The 14,392-nt window shown below is 38.5% G+C and overlaps 1 protein-coding gene across 2 annotated transcripts in view; it reads right to left on the bottom strand.

Moving 5' to 3' along the window:
• Nucleotides 1-14,392, bottom strand: part of LOC127181428 (cadherin-2) — a 186,737-nt gene that overhangs the window by 60,269 nt on the left and 112,076 nt on the right. For both annotated transcript variants that reach the window (XM_051136180.1, XM_051136189.1), the window contains exons 3-5: nucleotides 13,453-13,747; nucleotides 12,116-12,235; nucleotides 4,279-4,446 (exon numbers count right to left, since the gene is read on the bottom strand). In XM_051136180.1, the coding sequence (XP_050992137.1) occupies nucleotides 4,279-4,446; nucleotides 12,116-12,235; nucleotides 13,453-13,747 (583 nt within the window). The remainder of the gene's footprint in view (nucleotides 1-4,278; nucleotides 4,447-12,115; nucleotides 12,236-13,452; nucleotides 13,748-14,392) is intronic.

The following is a 14,392-nucleotide window of genomic DNA, read 5'->3' as shown; positions in this document are numbered from 1 at the left end:
TTAGTTTCTCTATTCTTAAACTCCTTTTCTTCTTTTGCTATCTTTGCTTTTTTCGTCTTCCCTCAATCTTCTCATTTCCCCTCTCCTTCTCTTTTGTACGTTTCGCTCTTCATCTATAACCAGCAGACACTCAGGGGAAATAAATTAGTAATATTTATGATGAAACCTTCTCAGTATCGTTGCTTCTTATCTCATTGCCTCATAAAAAAGACACTGATCTTAACAGGCGTACCTATGTAGTCATCCGTCAAACAATCTACCCAGCCATCCATCACGGGCACAGTGCACCGCTCTGCTCCTCTCGGATGCCCAACACGGCAGCCGAGGCTGTTAAAACTACATAAACCAGCTCAACTCCCCCTGCACCTGAGTCTGCATCTATTATACCGAGGGATGCATCAGCCTCGGCGCTCCCCGCAACATTCTTCAAACGTAATTGCAATGGTCAAAACAGCTCCCAAAACGCCTGTAATTTGTTTGCTTTTATCTGAAGCGAACTCCCGGAGAGATTTTTAAATCGGCTTCCAAATACGAAGAGATTTACCCAACCTTGCTCAGTGAACCTGAACGTCTACCTGGGTGAGACTTTGATATATTTTCCCCACATGCCCTCTTCTCAGTCTTCAGATAATCTCACCCCGGCTAACCCCGGTAAAAAAACATGAGAATGTGAAGGGCAGAGCTGACGTCGGGAGAGAAAGGGCCCTGCTTTGACCATACTAATAAAGGGTTGGTACGTAATTGAGCAGAAATGCAAGGAGGCAGCATTTGATAGTGTTATGGACCCTGTGCAGGGACAGTTAAACAGCTGACGGTGAGCACTTGAGAAGGCTCTTTCTTATAACCAACATCTAACTCTAGCTCTCCTGTCTCCCATTCTTGAAAATAGCTGGTTTATATGCACCAAAGCAGGTTGTATACACAATCAATTTTCAAATCCATTTAGGAAAACAAAATAAATATTTGTGGATTTTGCTACTCTTATTGATGGAAACAGTAGGGAATGGACAGGATAATGCAACAGTGATAAGATTCCACTACACAAAGGAGTAGCTAGTTACATGTAACTGAATTACATTTAATTCTAAAATACATATAACTAATCTGTTACAGTTACTGAGAAAAATGTTAAAGGGGTCATCGAATGCAATGTTCACTTTTTCATATTGTTTGAACATTAATGTGTGTTGGCAGTGTATGTACAAATATACCATATAATGATAAAAATGCATGCAGTGGTTTTTAATTAATCTGTAAAAACAATATCCCTTTTCCAAATCGAGCCATTCGCAGATGCCTGTCGGTGTGGCGTCACACCAACAGAGGCCGCTCCCACGATAGTTGACTGACATGAGCGTCTTACCTCAGATCAGCTGTAATAGTCCGACCTCCATTGTTTTGATGCTGGAGCAGGGATGTAAGTTAGACAAGAATATCTCCCATTGAGCAATTTAGGTGTTGTGTTGCTGGATGCAATAATGAACATAGTAGTCATCATTTACTCCCAACATGTGAGCCACTGAAGATGCAGTGGATTAAGTTTGTTTGTGAAGGGAATGCGCCTCCCAATCTACATAAATGCAACTATGTTCGCGCAAATCATTTGTGATACAGCTTCACCTACAGCAGAAGTGAGTATAAGGGTTTTTTTATGAATCTCTGCAATCCCCTTTCCTAATAATGTGCTAGTTAGCAAGTTTAGCGGCTAAAGTAAACAGGTTCATCACTCCACAGAGAGAAGAGAGGGGCGGGGCGAGCAGAGCTCATTAACATTTCAAGCAGCCTTGACCAGAACAGGATGATTTTTGCAGAGCTTTGGCAAGATAAAAAGAGTGTTGTTTTACACAACCATTTTTAACCAAAGTATATTATAGACTTTTCATTAAGACCCTAAAGAATCATATCAACTTGTGGAAAATGGGCATCCGATGACCCCTTTAACGATTACAAAGAGGGGTTACATATGAATATTTTTACACACATACAGATATGATTGATTTCTTTCCCAAATTGCATTGACTGCTCTAAAATATGAGAAACGTGTCAGTTATGTCTGTAACCCTCATTCCCTGAAGGAGACAACGGAGACGTTACGTCATAACTGACGTATTTGGGGTCTCACTTGGGAACCAAATTACGTCAGTTATGACGTAATGTCGTAGAGTACGAACCAATGTTTCAGAAGTTTAGGACACATGCTTACTTGATATTTTTATTTCTTATTTGGGTTTAAGCATATGCTTTATTGTTTAAGATTAACATCTAAACCATTGGTAGATGCCAGTGTTTCCTGTCATAGCTATGCAAAGATTTTATTTCAAAAACTGTATCACAGCTATTAAACTATACCTTGTGTTAAACTATACAGGTGTTAGAGGTCCACTGAAATGCTTTGAAATATGCAGTGTTATTCTATATGTTGAGGTCATTTCAACTGAAACAGGAAGACAGGGCCAGTAGCATTTCATTTATATCACAGCTTGGGCCAAAGCCGCCGAGCTGGGTAAAGCGGCATTTGACAGTGTATGACAGCAACAATCTCCTCCATATTGCATTATCTATATATGAAGTAGTATTCTGTGTAGAATTCAAATATGTTCGATACGTTTTGTGGTCTGCGCCGATTCTTGCATATGATCCGCTCCGTGTTATCGTGTCTCTGGACCGGAGCAGGCTGTGTGTGTGTGCTGCTGTGGTTCATGTGATACAGCGTGAAAACCAGACTTTATTCACCCCAAAGGAATGCATATTTACACTTGTGTGAATCATTCCCTATACCCTATATATTGCACTACGTGCCATTCACCGTACAGAAACTACAATACATAATACTGTGAACAAGTGACCAATTTCAGCCGCAGCTTCAGCATCTATTTATAATGTAGGGGGTGGGACACTTCAGATTCTAGAGAGCATTTGATTGGACAGAAAGTTTGATGAGAAGCTGAAGTGCGGGGTGAGGTCATCAAAATCGTTGATCCATATTGGCAGAAGTTAGAGAATGTAAATTTTGAATGTTCATATCTTCTAAATGTGAATTTGTCATTGTTTGGAGCACACTAGCTTACAGATAACCTTAAGGCTAACATATTCATATTAAAAGCTAAAAAACTTAAATTTGATTTCACGGGGACTTTAAAGACTGATTTTTGGTGGCTGGGTTTTAAAATTAAATTTTTTTATAATCTTAAAGGAGAAGCCCACCTCCATAACAAAAATTTACAGATAATGTACTCACCCCCTTGTCATGCAAGATGTTCATGTCTTTTTTCTTCAGTCGTAAAGAAATTATGTTTTTTTGAGTTAAACATTTCAGGATTTTTTTTCCATATAATGGATTGGTATTGTGCCCAGATTTTGAACTTCCAAAATGCAGTTTAAATGCGGCTTCAAACGATCCCAGGCGAGGAAGAAGGGTCTTATCTAGCGAAACGATCGGTTATTTTAATTAAAAAAATAGAATTACCATGGTAACAACAGTATCCCTAAAAAAAACTGAAGTACTATAAGATTATAATATGGGTTGTACTTGAATGAACATGTCATTTGTTTAACTTTTGATGGCTATTGGCAAGGTGTTAAGTCATGATGTTAAGTTGAACGCCAACCTAAAATATTAACCTGCCAACCCCGTCTCATGAGAAGCTGTGGGAATTCACACAAGATTCTGAAGAATTCACACACACACACACACATATATAACACAAATCAAAACCTCACCATAATACCCAACCTCTAAACCCAATTGTAATAAAAACCCAAATAAAAAACTACAGAAGATCCATGCTGTAAGATTTCACCATCTCTTATGAATTATTAAGAGTAGTCATGAAAGTGTGATACGATTTGTCATCAGTTTCCTCTGGAATTTCTAATGTGTTTTTAGAATAGAACTTTTTCAGCAGTCTTTACTCATTAGTCTTCACGTCACATGAATCCTTCAGAAATCATTCTAATAAGCTGATTTGGTGCTTGAGACACATTTTTTTTAAAAATGTGTCTGGCTTTGTTTCATTTATGTTGTAGAACAAAATGTGAAAGTTTAGTCCTTATTTAACTTACAAACCAAAATCTATGATTCTAAAAACTCCTTAGAATTCCTGTGGGAACGCATTGATTAAAAATGTAATTCTCTTGCGAGTTTTAGGAATACAAATGGTTCTACATGGGATATATTTCAAAAAGTGTCTTTTTAATGAAAGCAGTGGCTTTTATTATACAAACTGTGCTAAACTTTCGTAAGGATTCTATATAGACATGATGTGGAAAGTTACTCACTTTGCACAAAGTGCGGAGGGTTGTCATTGACATCTGTCAATCGTACGGTAACCGTTGTCGTTCCAGACAGGCCTCCAAGATGGCCTCCCATGTCTTTAGCTTGCAGGACCACTAGATACTGATCCTGCGCTTCTCTGTCTAGATCCGGAACTGCAGTACGCAGGATGCCTGAGGGAGAAAGACAGACAAAGAGACAAGCACATCACAAATTCAATCATCTCTTTGAATCAAATCATTTCCATGTGTTCTCTGACCGTAAACTTGTAGAAACGCATCCCAGCGGACAAGGTCACCCTCGCAAAACTCCATACCATCAGACAGCAGTCTATGATGGAGGTTTATTAAAACGTCACAAGGAAGTTTAACGCCGTGGATTGGAAGAGACCTTTCAGAGTGCTACGCCTCAGAATGCTAATTTGCGCTAATGAGCAAAAAAGAATGCCATGCAATGCATATAGGACAGAATTAGGTTAATATCCTTGATTAGCATTCACAAACCTCCAGGAGAAAAAGCCCTCTCATTCATATCAGCGTGGGGTCCACAAATGTCAACAAAATTAATTAGGTTTCATTAGACGGCCAAATGGAATCAAAACACGAAGGAAGTCCATTATCCACATAGACAGAGACACAATGCAGCGACTTCTGCACAAACATTCGCACAATGGATCCGCGAGAGCAGTAGAATTCATCTTTCGCTCTCTCACTCCTTCTCCCTGCCTCATTCTTTCTAGCCTGTCATACACACAAATACCCATCATTCTACTCGCAACCCTTGCGCTCACACATAGAGATTGGCCACACAGTCCCACTGTGTGTAGAATCGCACTGTGCTCACTTCACTTCTGCCAATTCCACTCTACAGCACAAAGAAGCAGGAGTGATTTTTCAAATGACTACAGCCCCCCTGTAACCCTGAATAAAAGCCTCTCGCAAGCCTCCGGGTCACAAACCAGACCCTCCGACAGGCACAGAGGCAGAGCGCAGAGGCCGGGCAGTTGTGTCATTTAAGCTTGCCATTTAAAAGGAAAAGTTCACCCAGAAATTCTGTCATCATTTACTCACCCCCATGTCACTTCAAACCCATATGCTGTTATTTTACTCCGTGGAGATATTTTAAGACTCTTTATGCAGCTACACTTTCACTCAAAAGTTTCTGGTCGGTAAGATTTTTTATGTTTTTGAAAGAAGTCTATTATGTTCAGCAAGGCTGCATTTATTTTATCAAAACTACAGTATGTGAAACATTATTACAATTTAAAATAACTTTTATATTTTAATATATTTTCAAATGAAATACATCCATGTGATGGCAAACACGAATTTTCAGCAGCCATTACTCCAGTCGAGTGTCACATGAAATCATTCTACTATACTGATTTGCCACTCAAGAAACATTGATCATTGTAAAATGTAGAAAAAGCAGCTGTTTTTGTAAAAACTGTGGTGTTCTGATGAATAGAAAGTTAAAAAGAACAGCATTTATTTGAAACATACATTTTTGTTGCATTATGAATGTCTTTACTGTCACTTGTAATCAATTTAATGCCACCTTGTTGAATAAATGTAATAATTACTTCACTGAACCCAAATTTTTAAACAGTAGTGTATGTAATGCCACCAAAAAGAGCCATAGAGCCAAAAAGAGTCATAAAATTAGCCTACATAACATGAAGACATACAATATCTTTATGTGTGAAACAGACATTTAAAGAGATAATTGGGGTAATTCACCCAAAAATTTTAATTCTGATTAATTACTCACCCTCATGTCATTTCAAACCTGTAAGACCTTTGTTTATCTTCAGAACACAAGTTATTTTTGATTAACTCTGAGAGCTTTCTGATCCTGAATAGACAGCAATGCAACTGACACAATAAATTCCAAGAAAGGTAGTAAGGACATGTGATATCAGTGGTTCAGCCGTAATTTTATGAAGCTATGAGAATACTTTTTTGTGCACAAAGAACAAAAAAGCATCTTTATTCGACAAAGTCGACAGATTGCAAGAATGTTGCTTCAAACAATCAAACGAAAAACACAATTTGTTCCTAAAGAAAAAAAGCCAATTTCATCTTACTCACTAAATGCTGTATATAAGACTCAGGGACTATTTATCATCAAATAAAAATGTTAGCATCATCACTGAATTTGGAAGCAGATGCAGGCTAGATGTAAGTTTTAGTGCCATCAATGAATAATGACTTGCAAATCTCATGCAAAGCTATTGCATGACTTCAGATAACTCGGAATATGATGCACAAGTCAAGCAGTGATGGGAATAAAGGTGTTATAAATAAACAGCGTTATTTTTCTCAGTAACGAGCAATAAAACGAATTACTGTTTCCCCCGTTACAACGCAGTTACCGTCACTGACAATAAAATGCGGCGTTACTATAATTTATTATAATATTACTTTAATTTTATTATTAATTTCATCAGCGTACCTGTATTTGACTTCAGAACATTCTTCAACACATTAAATTCTGTTTTGCATTGAAAATGTAACAGCGTACAGGTTTGTAATGACAAGAAGATGAGTAAATGATGACAGAATTTAACTATTCCTTGAACAGTTCAGAAACCAGTGGTGGCGTCCCACTTTGAAGCACTTTCCTGTTTTCCACAGCCCTCAGAAGTGTGATTTGAGTTAGTGTTTGCAGCATTTGTTAGAAGTGCAGCAGCTCAAGCGGTATGAATACATTTCTGCCAAGTCAGTCTGGATTAACGAGCGTTGAAGAGAGGGAGGGAAGAACCAGAAAAATAGGAAGGAGGAAAGAACTAGAAGGATGAAGGGATGACAGAGTGAGAGGGAACTTAGGGAAATGATCAGGGCTTTGAAGGGAGAAAGCACAGCGCTAATGGTTGATCAGGGACTGAGACCAGCATAAAGACATGTATAACATGAAACCGAAGGCTCTCTATTGTACAAAAGCATTTTTAATGTATTTTTCACCAACTACACTTGATTCTCACCCAGTCCTTCAGACTTGACAGACAAGTCAAGAACTTCGAGTGACGTTCTCCATGTTGTCACCCTGTGACAAACACTTGAAATGTTTTTTTTTTTATAAATGTTTTAGATGCCGTCATGTTAGTGGTATTTATACTGTTACTGTGTTGCTGTTAATGCAGGCGTTTTTGACACTTTTATTGACAGTACAGTAGAGACAAAATGATGGTGAAAAGAGGGATCAGATCAGAAAACTGGCCACACGAGCACCATGGCACATCAAAAACCTGCACTACACAGTTCTGAAAGGATCGCTGATTTGTGGTGGTTAGTGCTGGTTTGAAGTGTTCTATGCTTTGCTAAATACCTTTAAATGACATAAATACTGTTTTTACATAAATTTACTGGTTGTAACTGAAATGACACGCAATAAAATAATTGTGATAATTGATTTTAACAGGTGATAATTAATCTTCACACATCACATGTCTCAAATTTCATATCAAGCTTGTTTTTCACTCACACTGTTGTCTCCTTGGAAACCAAGTAAAATTGAATCAACCTTAATGGGGCAAAACTGTAGGTCATAATACACCTTTAATATTTTCTAATGGATTTTCATCGTATAAAGGGATAGTTAACCCAAAAATGAAAAATGTAATAATAATATAATGTCTCACTCCCATGACATTCAGCATATTTGATGTGCTCCTACGTATGCTGGTCAGTGTTCATAAAGTTAATAAAAGGCTAAATTAAATCTGTTCATTATATAAAGCAATCATGTCTCTTCAGAAAACCTGGATTACTGTATTTTCCAGAAAATAAGTTGCATCTTTAAAGTGCCCCTATTATGCCATTTTAAAGGTTGCTAATATTGTTTTAATAGACTCCCAAAACAGGTTTACATGTATGCAAGGTCAAAAAACATTTTAGTTTTCTCCAAAAATAGATTTAATTTTACCCCATTTCTAAATGATTCATAAACGACTCGTGCAAAGCAGTTCGAAGAATCAGTCTCTCTAAACCCCTCCTTTCCGTGAGCCCTCACTGCTGTGATTGGTCAGATGGCACAGTCCTTTATGATTGGTCTACCGCGTACAGCGTATCGGAAAACGAAACGCCCATTGCCATAACTGAATGACAGCCCTGGAGACTTGTCAATACATAGAAAAGATGGCATCGATTTTACCTTACCAATTCGAACCAGAGTCTGACGATGAAACGGCTGAAGTGGCTTATCGACAAGTTAGCACGGGCTACTGTGGAAAGTGCTCACAATTTGCTTTTATAACCGAACCGGGCACACCTCTATGTTGTAAACTTCAACATTGTATAATGCATTAAACGTCTTTTACACCGAACGCGGAAAGCGCTGCGCTGGCCGCTGGGTTCAGTGCAGCCCTTCAGAGCACAGCGGCAAAAGTTCATTTGAACCACTGATTTGAACTGTGTCCGCGGCGCGTCCGCTTTGTTCGAGACCGAAACAAGCCGTCCTCGCAGGGCGGAAGCAATTAAAACGAATGGGTTTCATAGCACAGCGCTTTCCGCATTCGGTGTGAAAGTCGCTTCGTGCGCCATCTTTTCAGTGTTAATTTCGTTGACGAAGACTATGACGAAAAATATTCGTCAACGAACATTTTTTACAGACGAAAACTAAATAAAAACTAAATAAAAAGTCAGATATGATGACGAAGACGATGACGAAATTTAACTGACACTTTAGTCAACGAATAAAAACGAGAGGAAAATGTTGGGGTGGGACGAATGGAGAAGAGATCCAATAAGAACTACCCTTTTGTGGGGAAATCCAATCAGAGCGAATCTTTTGAGGGCAGGTTGATCTTGGCAAAGCCATTTTCAAAAGCCGCGGTTTTCAAGTTATGAGGACGTTTGTTGTACATCACATTTAGTTATACATTATACTTGGATGCACAGTCTTGGTTACAAAGCTTTGGTTAATTTAAGTTGACTTTTCTCGTTAGCAACACGCTAACGTTTGTGCACGCGGTCCGAGGGCAGCGGTATGTCTCATGAACAGACAGACAGACAGAAATGTCAGAGCTTGGTCTAGGATGTCATATGCGTTTCATATAATTCAGGGACAATGCATATCTTTTTCAGGGAGCATGTATATTGTTCAGGGAGAGCAGGTCTTATGGTTATTTTTGTGAAAAAGGCTAATGTTTTTGACATTTAATAAAATAAATGTTTTTTATTACAACAATTAGATATGTGCCTGTATTCTCTATATGCTTCCATATATTGTAATATACTTACAATTACGTGAATTATGGAGAAAAATATGCTAATATTTGGTCTACTAAAACTAGACTAAGACTAAAACTCTTATGATATTTAGTCAACTAAACTAGACTAAGACTAAAAGATTTCAGATGACTAAAATAGGACTAAAACTAAATGGTGTATTATTCCAAAGACTAAGACTAAATCAGAATTTGCTGTCAAAATTAACACTGCATCTTTTATCAGTACTTAAACTAATGAGACAGACAGACAGTCAAGCTGCATCAATCACAAATTGTCAGACTACAGTGGGTCCACAGCTGAACAACAGAACTACAGAAGCGTGATTTAGCCGGTTAGCATGACATGTGCAGGATTGTTACACAACATAACATACACAACTACGTATTTTGAACGATCGCTAGAAAATACAATCTTTGTAGATTCATCTTTTGGAAGTGAATATAAAACAGTTTTACTTACAGCGTCTTCCGTATAATGTACATGTAAATTTCCATGTGAGGTAAATCAATGGTAATTTATGGGCGGGCAAGTTGTTCGCCACGTAGAACGTGGGTGGACATTATGCAAATCTGTTACTTTGTGACGTGTGGCCGTAACAGAGAAAGATTTGAATTCCTGACGACTCGTTTAGGCAAATGTGAGTCGACTCTTTTTTTTTGGTAGACAATAACTTTATGTATCGTGCACTGTCGGCTTCACAACTTTGCAGATAGTTTATGTTCACATACAGCTACATGACACACTGCATGAAAGATCATATTTGAAAACGCATAATAGGGGCACTTTAAAGGATTAGCTCACTTCCAGAACAAAAATGCACAGATAATCTATAAACCCCCTTGTTATCCAAGATGTTCATGTCCTTCTTTCTTCAGTCGTAAAGAAATTATGTTTTTTGAGGAAAACATTTCAGGATTTCTCTCCATGTAATGGACTTCTATGGTGCCCCCAAATAGGAAAATAGGAAAAAGGGTCTTATCTAGCGAAACGTTCTGTTATTTTTTTTTAAATTACTATTTATACACTTTTTAACCTCGAATGCTCGTCTTGTCTAGCACTGTGTGAACTATTTTTTTTTCCAGTCATGAAAGTTAGGGTACATCTAAAAACTCCCATCCCATTTTCTCCTCCAACTTCAAAATCGTCCTACATCACTGCAGAAGTACCAACCCAGAATTTACAAAATGAACATATAAAGAAGATCAAACACCCTTTAAAGGTAAAATAGCGATGTAGGATAAATTTGAAGTTGGAGGAGAAAATGAGACAGGAGTTTTTAGACGTACGCTAACTGTCATGACCGGTAAAAAAAAAAAGGTTTACACAGAGCTAGACAAGACAAGCCTTTGAGGCTAAAAAGTGTACACTTTTTTTTTTTTTTCTTCTAGAAAATAACTGATCGTTTTACTAGAGAAGACCATTCTTCCTCGGCTGGGATCATTTAGAGCCCTTTGATGCTGCATTTAAACTGCATTTTGGAAGTTCAAATTTGGGGCACCACAGAAGTCCATTACACGGTGAGAAATCCTGAAATGTTTTCCTCAAAAAACATAGTTTCTTTACGACTGAAGAAAGAAAGACATAAACATCTTGGATGACAAAGGGGTGAGTACATTATCTGTAAATGTTTGTTTTGGAAGTGAACTTCTCCTTTAAAAATGCATTGCTGAGAGAAAGAGAGAGAGAGAGAAACATACATGCAGAAATAATATGAAATACCAGTAAATAAAACGAAACGTTTACAAACGTTATAAACATTATAGAAATGTATTTTGTTCCCCCCATAAATCCTTTAAACTTGAAAAAAGTTTAAAACAGACATAATAAATTATAGTAATGTATAAATTATTGGGGGAATTTTAGTTACCATGTTTTTATGAACTTTTTGAAGTTTTGGGGCAATAGATGTTCAATTGAGGGATAGAAGGTTTCATTAAAAATATCTTTATTTGTGTTTTGAAGATGAACGAAAGTCTTATGGGTTTGGAACAACATGAAGGTGAATAATTCATGACAAAATTTTCATTTTTGAGTAAACTAACCCTTTAAGACAGAAAGCCTGGGTCTGAGACAAGTAAATAAAACTTAATATTCAACAAATCAAAAGAATTTTAAAAAGCTAAAATCTACTATTTTTAAAAGGATAGTTCTTCCACAAATGAAAATTCTGTCATTAATCACTCACCTTCATGTCGTTCCAAACCCAAGACCTTAGCTCATCTTAAGAACACAAATTAAGATATTTTTGATGAAATTCGAGAGCTTTCTGACCCTGCATCAACTAGCAGGTTCAAGACTCAGAAAGATAATATAGACATTGTTAAAATAGTCCATGTGACATCAGTTCAATTTTCATGTCAGTTTTCAACGCAAATGCATTTTAAAGCTATTTTAACGACGTCCTTACTACCTTGAACATGTCAGTTGCGTTGCTGTCTATGCAGGGTCAGGAAGCTCTTGGATTTCATCCAAAATATCTTAATTTGTGTTCCAAAGATGAACAAAGGTCTTATGGGTTTGGAACGACATGAGGGTAAGTAATGACAGAATTTTCATTTTTGGGTGAGCTATCCCTTTAATAAAACTTAGTTTCTGAGACAAGAAAACTCACCTGTCTGAGCATCCACGGAGAAGTGCGGCTGCCCCTGAACCAGCGTGTACACTAGTCGTGCGCTGTTTCCATACGTGGGATCATCTGCGTCTGAAGCCGTCACCTGGATGATGGAGGTCCCTGAGCAAGAGTTTTCGAGAGAGCGAGAGGGCAAAAAGACAAAAAGAGATGATCAATACGGCACACGTGAACACAGGTCATCACAGGACAAGCACATTACATGAAGAGATCTGTATGAAGACTGACAGATTCTCCCCTTCTCTCCTCTCTCTCTCCCTCCTGCTGCAGTGTGACAAATACAGTATTCACTTTCTCTTCTCCCCAGCCGCACACCTTCTTTCATTCGCGCCTCTGTCTGTCTCACTTCATTTCTCTTCATCTCCTTCTCCAATTCCCCATTTGCTCCCTCTCTCAGTCTCTACGCCTGTTTCAGTGGCCACACTCTCCTGTTCCCATAACTCCCTCATGTCTCGAATCTCTCTTTCGTTCCTGACAGATATGGACTTTTTTCCAACCAAATAAATCAAAGAGCTTCATGCGAAGGACCGAAGCAGTTTGAAACGAACATATATATGTACAATAGAAAGAGGACTACGTTTCCCATGGGGCAACGGCTGACAAGCTCAGAGGGACAGGGGATTTGTGGGAGCAGCTGTTGCTGTTTTCAGACATCAAAGGCCTGACAGTGTCACCAAGAGAGCTTGTGGGTAGAGGGGAGGGTGCCGTCTGATTACAGATCTTTCGCAGGTAGTTAAGAAGCGGCAAATAGAAGACGGTAGGAGAACGAGAGCGAGCGAGAGAGAGAGATTGTCACTGTAAACGAACGATCAGATAGGCAGATCAAAAAACAGACGTGACTGCCGGGTTGACGCAACATGCACCGGCTCAGAGAAACCTATTCATATTCAATCTGAGTGGAACTGAGAAAACACGCCACAATTTAGACTGATAACGCATTCACACTGATGGAATATTAGATTTGAATGCCGCTCTGGTTTCGTTTACCTCAGCAAGGGTTCGAGCATTAGATGCGGCGTAGAATATTTCTTGTTTGCGCTCGGGATCCTTTGATATTAATTAAACCCATTTCAGGCAAAACAAAACAAGCACGACTGTCTAGGGGTAATATTTTGAACCGGACGTAAAATCGATAAACGTGAGAGGTTATTTCATGAATGAGCATCATTAACATTTAAAAGCCGCAAATGATAGGGAGCGTTTTCTTCGGCTTTTCATCGGATAATTTTTGGGACAGCATGAATCCTGCATTATTCAAAAATCATTGACATTCAGCAAGAAAGCGTGCTAGTGGGGATGAAGCATATGTCTTCCTCTACCTATGTTTGCCATCTCGGGGACTGTGGCACTGTAGGGTCCTTCTTCGAAGACAGGTGGGTTGTCGTTGATATCCTGCACTCTAATGATGAACTGGGAGGAGGGCTCCAGGGCACGCTCTGTCTGACTGTCTGTTGCTGTGGCAATCAGCCGGTATTCGTCCTTCTCCTCCCGGTCCAAGGGCTTGGTTACGTGGATATTGCCCGTCTTCTCGTCAATCACGAACACCGATCCCGCCCCCTCACCTCGCAACACGTACCTAGTGCGTCCATCACCTCTGTCCATGTCAGTGTGAAGCTGATGAGGAGAAAAAGAGAGGGAAAGGTTGAGATTACACGAGGCTGAAGGGTTCAGAAAGACAAATGTGACCCTGGACAACAAAACCAGTGGTAAATAGCACAGGTATATTTGTAGCAATAGCCAAATTTTTCTTTTATGCCAAATATTATTAGGATATTAAGTAAAGATCATTTTCCATGAAGAATAGTAAATATATTAAAACTTAATTTTTTTATTAGTAATATGCATTGCTAAGAACTTCATTTGGACTATTTAAATGGTGATTTTCTCAATATTTTGATTTTTCTGCACCCTCAGATTTCAGATTTTCAAACTTTCATCTCGGGTCAAATATCGTCCTATCCTAACAAACCATACGTCAATGGAAATGCTATTTGTTCTGATTATTTCAGATGATGTATAAATCTTATTTTCAAAAAACTGACCCTTATGACCCCTGCCATTTTTGTCCAACAAACAAACCATAGGAGAGTAGATTAACAGCGTTTTACTTAAGGTCGAAAAATTGTATTGACGTCTTTCTGTGACTGAAACAAGATACCTTCTGTTTATTTATACTTATACTACAGGCCATTGAATGCTTGAATCTGATTGGCTGACGGACATTCAGAACGTAAGGTGTGCAGTTATTTTCAGGAAAAC

Source organism: Labeo rohita, chromosome 2 (assembly GCF_022985175.1).
Source record: "Labeo rohita strain BAU-BD-2019 chromosome 2, IGBB_LRoh.1.0, whole genome shotgun sequence".
Classification (NCBI taxonomy): domain Eukaryota; kingdom Metazoa; phylum Chordata; class Actinopteri; order Cypriniformes; family Cyprinidae; genus Labeo; species Labeo rohita.
This window is presented reverse-complemented; position numbering and strand designations above follow the sequence as displayed.